The following is a 6,922-nucleotide window of genomic DNA, read 5'->3' on the forward strand; positions in this document are numbered from 1 at the left end:
CCAGCACAAAGAATTCAAATGTAGGTTGTGAAATGTAGATTCAGGAAACGGTGAAAGATACTGGGTTACCTTTTGTTATATTATCAGCAGTGAAATGCAACCAAATCCAGAGAGCTCCACGGAGGTGTATATAGTAAGTGGGTGGAGCTTTGTGCTGTCAAATATTTACCTAGGAGAGTACCTGAGTTAGAGCAGGATAAGATCCGGGTCTTGATGCTTCTGTTTCACTGCAGCAAGATTATTGCTTGGGCAATGGATTTTCATACACTGTACAAATATATCTATCAGCTTTGCCTCACGATGCAGGTAGGAGAAGGTTTGCCTTCATCAATAATTCACTAATACACTGGTTCCTTCTAGTGTAGTCTTCTCAGGAAAATGTATGCTTGTCTTCTGTCACATACAGGTTGTTTGGGGTTTAGATGAGGTGAAAATCCTGAATCCTCCAGAGGAGGCTTTGCCAGACCATCTTTTGCAAGTACTCTACTCTTGTGATGAACCTGCTACAGTACAGCTGGACTGTGTTGTATCCTTTGAAACTGGCACCATAAGCACATTTCTGCTAAGACAGTGGAATTGTGTCCCAGGTGTCAATAAAATAAGGACTGTGAAGCTGAATCTGCCAGACTGGTTGGTGTATCAACCTGATGGGATTGTTCCAGACTCTCAGTGGGTGCTGAGTTGTATCCTTCGAGCCTCAGTCAGACACACTGGATATGATGATACTGAGAAGTCTGTCAGAACTCAACATGTGGCAAATTTGAAACCTAAGCCCTACTTAAGTCGACGTGTCAAACAACATCAGCTCTGTATTGCCTGGGGCACACAAATGCTCCAGCTAACTAAACAGTTTATCCAGAAACAGTGTGCCTTGGAACAAGGTGAGGTTGGAGAAGTAAGAGTAAAAGTTAACTCTATATGAAGTTAAAGTGAAGCTATGAAAAACAAAATTCTCTCACCGTATTTGACAGCAATATTCTGTGAATCTTAAAGATTTCAGAGAAAGATGAAAAAACTCACACAGTCCTTGTTTTTTAAACTTTGCAATAACGATGCTAAATTGTAGGCTTCCAAATTTCATTTAGAAACGCTTCATTTGCTGTCTTCAATCTATGCTTCAACTGGAGAAAGCTTTGGTATCACAAAGACACTGAATCCCCACAGGAATGAGGTTCTGGAGTATTTACGTGTTAAAGCCATCTCTTTCCCATGGTATGATAGACTGTTTACAGTATATCTGCTAGTTTTCCATTCTGTCATTGAAGTTACCATTTAAGGTCATTTAAACAAGTCTTTTTTTATGCGGGGGTTTCTAGGTGTACGCTTTCCATCTGGATATTTGTAACCAGACACTGTCAGGAAGACTTGTGTGGCGTGTTTCATCATATAAATTCCCAAAATAGTTATATCACACCAGCAATACTCCTTACAAAGTCAGGTATAGTTAATTTTTTCTTACATATTCTATTTATCGCATTATCTTGACTTACATAAGGCTCATCTTCATTCACATTAAACACAGGTCACTTACACATCCAGATGAATGGAGAGTCTCAGGAATCCTCTGCATTTCTCTCTTCATTCAAGGTCCCTTTAAATGTGTGGTGCAATCTTATTGTGATGGTGCAAGGTACAACAGTAAGTAGTCTTTTGTTGACACAGCATACCGTTTATCATGCACATCATCATCATAATGAAAAAAACATGCTCATTGTCATTGCATCTCAGGTGGCTGTTAATATGGTGTGCTTGGATAACGGCCAGAGAACAGTTAAAACTTCTGAATATATGTAAGTCTATTTCTAATGTGACATCATGATTCAGTTATTACCCAGAGGAAGAAAATGCATTTGAGGTGTACTATAACACTATGTGCTCTTCTGCTGTATAACATGCTTTACAGGTTTAGATTTATTATCATGCTTGATGACACAGAGGGATATTTTGTGATTGGAGGAGGGAAGTATATACCAGGAGTGAAAGGCTATTTTGGACCAGTGATATACCACCGGAACCGAATAGTGTCTGACATTATGGTACTTCTAGTAATACTGTACTTACTTAATACTTGTAGCTACATCCAACTCAACTGTTCACTGTGTTCAAGTCTGATTATATCTTTCTTTTTCAGTCTGAGTTTTATGTTCCAGATGTTATACAGAATTTAAATCTCACCAGGTGGCTGCAGACTTGTGAAGAATTTAGCTTTGACATGAATGTCAAGATCAGTGGCCATTCAATCAAGATCCAGCAGAGGACAGAAGCCGGTAATACCAGCAGTAGGGTTTACTTACACTAGATGGTGCAAAAAACAACTTTTCAACTAAACTTTTTAAAATAATGACACTGTGAGTAATGTGTTTGTGCTGCTTTTCTTCAGAAACTTGCTCTCATGCTTTCCATAAGTGGGTGGTAAAACACAGACAAACATCAAATCCACAGTGTGCATCGTGGGAAGCAGCTGCTCCTCGCAGAAGACATGCCGCTAAACTGGCCAAATTATTAGTTTTAAAACATGGTGAGAGATGAAGTATAATATTTTCAATTGCCAGGGCATTTTAAAATATAATGCGGTCTGAATTAATGATGCTTTTCTGCAGTTGTAATAGCTGCTGTTTTGGATTCTGCATGTCATTAAACACATTAAAGTTCAATTTGTCCCTTGCAGAAGGAAGACCAGTTAGCCTGCATGATTTGGGCAGAGCACTATACTCCTTATCACTCCATAAGCTGGGCAAAGCAAGAAGCACGGAAGTGGTCAGCAAAGTATTATCACTGCTTCTCCAAGCTGGCTGTCTAGCTGATACCCGAGCTCTGCACATGTCATCTGTGCTCTACAGTACTGGCCTAGGAGTCCAGAAAGAGCCTTTTAAGGTCTGTTTTATCAGGTCATTTATAGTTTAATTAGTTATTTGTTTTTTAAAAGCTTTTTTTCAATATATTCTCACATGTTCAAATGTATGATGCAGGCTTGGCTACTTGGACTGCTGGGTGCCCAAAAGGGTGATCGATTGGCATTGCTGCATCTTGGGCACCTGCACCACCTTGGACTGCATGGTCAGCCCAAGGATCATGATCTGGCCTATGCCTATTATGCTAACATTGCTCAACAGACAACTATAGACCGTCATAATCCCTCACCACAGCAGGTTTGGAAACCATTGTTTTTTTCTATATAAATACATTTTTTATACAATGTATGACCTGCTTTACCAATACATTTAGATTACTTTTTATCATGGCTACAGTTTTTCGATTTCTGTCCTCAATAAATGTATCTTTGTTTCTTCAGTTCATAAAAAAGCAGCAGTATAATGAAGGCGGCATTATAACAGTGATCAAAATTAGTTAACATTTAATTTAAAGCAAATTTATTTTTGAACCTTAGCATTTGTCTCCTCTTTTTTTTCTCCTTTTTAGACAACAGTTGAGGCTATTTTTGTGAACGATGAAAAGATGTTGGATATCCAGACCAATGAAAACCACCACATCTTTCAATGGCTCAAACATCAGGCCCGGAGGGGAGCAACTGAGGCTGAGGTAGTCTACTGACTTTGTTGTTGCCCTTTTGTTTCAAGTATGCTTCTCACATTTCATCACGCCAAAGACTGAGTTAACAGGTTTGTCACAAGACTAACTGCTGATATAACTGTTGGTATAATTGTTCTTCCACAAAGACAAAAGCAGAAGTAAAATCACTGATGTTCGTTAGCAAGAACTACAGAGGCTACAGAGGTGGAGCATGGGCAAAGGAAGCTCTGCTGGTGTTGATCTGCATCACTTTTTTTAAAACTGGACTCCTAGTTTATTAATGCACTGCAATTCCTGCAAACTCCCTAAGTGCTTTACTGGGACAATTGTTTAAAGTGAAATTTACTGTAAAAAAAATCTAAAATAGTGGATTGAAATGATAATGTAGAACATCACAAGTAAAGACATTCTCAAGAAATGGGGGATTTCAACATTTAGATTTTAGTAATACTTTGACAATTGTCTTACAGCAAGCTATTGCCCGCATGCTATTCTGGGGCCAGCAAGGAGTGACTCCAAACATCCTGGAGGCTGTGAGACACTATGAAAGGGGAGCTGTCCAGTGGGAGGATCCAGTGTCAATGTACGACTATGGGATAGTACTTCTGCAGGTCAGATTTGTGTTTGATATGCAATATGGAACAACATTGACAAATATCTTAATCTAAAGCATTTTCCTTCCACCTGTGTTAGCATTTAGTCACATCTACTTGTAATATATGAATGTTTCTCTCTGTAGGGACATGGCGCGGAAAAGAACATTCCAAAAGCTGTCACATTCCTAAAGAAAGCAATGGATAAGGTGGCTAAATGTTAATAACTTCTTTATGATGTATTTGTTATCTATGCTGTAACATCTGGAGTCCACTTTAAGTTTGCATCTCATTCTGGTTCTCAAAATAATCGGTCCTACAGGGTCATGTTCCTGCAATAAATGCCTTGGCCTGGTACTATGAGCACTTTGAGAAGGACTACAAACAGGCCATACAGCTATGGGAACAGGCCGATCTCCTCATGTGTCCAGAAGCAGCTTTCAATCTTGGTGTGATTTACTCACAGGGCCTTTATCCGGGAAAACCTGCCAACCAGGTAAGCTCAACTGTAACATCATCATCCACTGTAACATATATGTCATGGGTCCTGTAAGTGGTAATAACGAATATATCTTATAATATAACAAATTTATCTGTCCTACAGTATATAGCCTATAAGTACTATCTGAAGTCTGCAGAGAGAGGAAATCTCAGGGGAGGGATTCTGATTGCTGACATTTGGACCACTGGGATGCATGGCTTTGTCAACAGACATCCATCGGACGCCGTTTTGTCAGCAACTTACTTTTTTATTTATTTTAATTCACATGCATTTCTATTTGTCCCTTAACCAGAATGTATTCTTAACTGACTGCAGGTGGGTAAAGTGGGCAGCGGAGCACAACGGATACTTGGGCAGCATCTTACACAAAGCTTTGGATGCCTATCTCAAGAACGACGTGTAAAGTCTTTCTCTAGTCACAGTTGCCAAAATCCTGATCAGATCACTAGAATGCAATTACAGCTATTTCATCTTCTGACTTCGCTACAGGTTCACATCACTATTATATTACATGATGGCTGCTGAAGCAGGATATGCAGTTGCACAGTTTAATGTGGCGTACCTGTGTGAACAAAATTCGGTAAGTAACAGAAATGTAAATCTGAAATGTGCCTCTATTAGCCTAAATGTTATTGTCACTTTCCTGCTTACTTCAGCTCTCCCTCTTTATTTACTACTTTTATGTCAATAGGGAGGTTTTCTGGATCCTGTTTATGCATCAGACTGTATGTGGAGATATTACAACATTACGATCCAAAGTCAAAATCCTAACACTTATGGTAAATTACTAACTTTAAATGCAACAGAACAGTTGCAGACTTGTGCACTTACTATACCCGATTTGATCTCGAAATCTGTTTTCGCCCCAGCTTTTATTAGGATGGGCGACTTATTTTACGAGAGGCATGGTAACAGGCAGAAAAACTTGTTTTCTGCAGCACAGATGTACACACTGGCAGCACTAAGGAACAATCCCCAGGTTTACCTGCGTTTACATTACACCTTTGCTATGTTTTTGTATATATTGTGTGTATTTGTTTATGCTTTAGTAAGTCATACCTGTCATTTTCCACAGGGATGGTATAATTTAGGTGTCCTTGGTGAAGAAGGTTACAAGCTGCCACTATCTATACTGATTAAACTTGGCATCTCAGAGTTATACCTGGCAGACAAGGAATTGCTTCTAAATGCCCTGTACAAAAGGTTTGTTTGAATACTGTCTGTATTAAAAATGCAGCTTACTACACGTACGTTTATGCAACAAAAAAAAATCTATATTTCTTTCCAAAAGATGCAGAGACTCGGAAGATGCAGACTCATTCTTTCCTTGCAGCCTTGCCCTCTTCAGTGTATACGTACAGACATTTCAAAAGCACTATAGCGCTGCTATTAAGGTAAGTGTAATATCCATATCTACAACAAATCAGTGACCAACATAAGATTTAACAACCCAAAATTAGGTTCAAACACAATATGTCATAACTGAAGTACTCAGTGTCTTTAAATTATCATTCTTTGTGTAGCCTGTAACATGTTTCTATCATTATACAATATAATGACATTCACACTGATAAGAAGTCATCAAATTTTAAAACTTGAAAATATTAAAATCTAAATCTATTAGGTAATGTGGTGTAGTATAATATTTATCTATCAAATTAATATTAATACTGCTTCAATCTGAATTTTGTGTTCCTGTTCCTTTTATTTCCCACAGTTCTGCACTGCTCTTGCTGTGGTTGCAGCTCCAACAGTGTTTTTAATCATCCGTGGTATGTTCAGGAGACACTTCTTGTCTCTGCACTAGAACCAAGGTTGTTGTGACACTTGCCTGCAAACAAACTGAAGGACTATGTGGAAAAGTCAACCTTCATTAGCACAGAAACACCACAGTAGTTTACCTATTGGTTACTTGGGACAACTGTACAGAGCAAAGCTGACATAAAAATGAATATATTTTTTGTATATGTCTGTGTCTGTAATCTCTGTTTACTGCTGTTAAAAAGACTCGCTTTTATTTTATTTTTTAATTGAATAAATCATAAAGATTGCTGTTTCCTCTGTTGATTATTTCATCTTGGTTCATTTATGAGTGAATGACCATCAGATGGTCAACTCCACCATCACCACTTTATACTGCATCATGAGAAACATATATCTTATAGTTCAAAATTAATATTTGGATTTATATAAAGTAAACAAACACATTTGTTTAAAAGCAGTAATAATATCCACAGCCCTGCCACTTTCTGGTTTAAATGTAATATTATATGTATGTATGTATGTATGTATGTAT

General features: G+C 38.1%; 1 protein-coding gene across 4 annotated transcripts; it reads left to right on the top strand.

Moving 5' to 3' along the window:
- The first annotated feature begins 17 nt into the window (after positions 1-17).
- On the top strand, positions 18-6,671 carry LOC146373445 (protein sel-1 homolog 3). Of its 4 annotated transcripts, XM_084949936.1 has the most exons (23): positions 18-306; positions 407-881; positions 1,086-1,212; positions 1,317-1,438; positions 1,523-1,638; positions 1,729-1,790; positions 1,904-2,036; positions 2,132-2,267; positions 2,381-2,518; positions 2,669-2,874; positions 2,970-3,149; positions 3,421-3,540; positions 4,002-4,142; positions 4,271-4,333; positions 4,447-4,620; positions 4,729-4,856; positions 4,942-5,025; positions 5,116-5,206; positions 5,318-5,405; positions 5,496-5,605; positions 5,702-5,829; positions 5,918-6,020; positions 6,344-6,671. In XM_084949936.1, the coding sequence occupies exons 1-23, from the start codon at positions 214-216 to the stop codon at positions 6,431-6,433; spliced, it is 3,108 nt and encodes a 1,035-aa protein (XP_084806062.1). In that variant the 5' UTR covers positions 18-213; the 3' UTR covers positions 6,434-6,671. The 4 variants fall into 4 exon arrangements, with proteins under 4 accessions (XP_084806062.1, XP_084806061.1, XP_084806060.1 ...); XM_084949935.1 differs by having other exon boundaries at positions 5,318-5,605; XM_084949934.1 differs by having other exon boundaries at positions 5,496-5,829.
- The last annotated feature ends 251 nt before the right edge of the window (positions 6,672-6,922 follow it).

The sequence above is a fragment of the Perissodus microlepis genome, chromosome 14, assembly GCF_051167445.1.
Source record: "Perissodus microlepis isolate ML-2025 ecotype Zambia chromosome 14, ASM5116744v1, whole genome shotgun sequence".
In the NCBI taxonomy this organism is placed as follows: domain Eukaryota; kingdom Metazoa; phylum Chordata; class Actinopteri; order Cichliformes; family Cichlidae; genus Perissodus; species Perissodus microlepis.

Excerpts from the sequence above, each read along its gene's own strand:
- LOC146373445 (XM_084949933.1), top strand. The coding sequence starts at position 214 with ATGCTTCTGTTTCACTGCAGCAAGATTATTGCTTGGGCAATGGATTTT. Across the intron at positions 5,026-5,115 it reads GCCTATCTCAAGAACGACGT|GTTCACATCACTATTATATT; the intron begins GTAAAGTCTTTC and ends ACTTCGCTACAG. Across the intron at positions 6,021-6,343 it reads ACTATAGCGCTGCTATTAAG|TTCTGCACTGCTCTTGCTGT; the intron begins GTAAGTGTAATA and ends TATTTCCCACAG.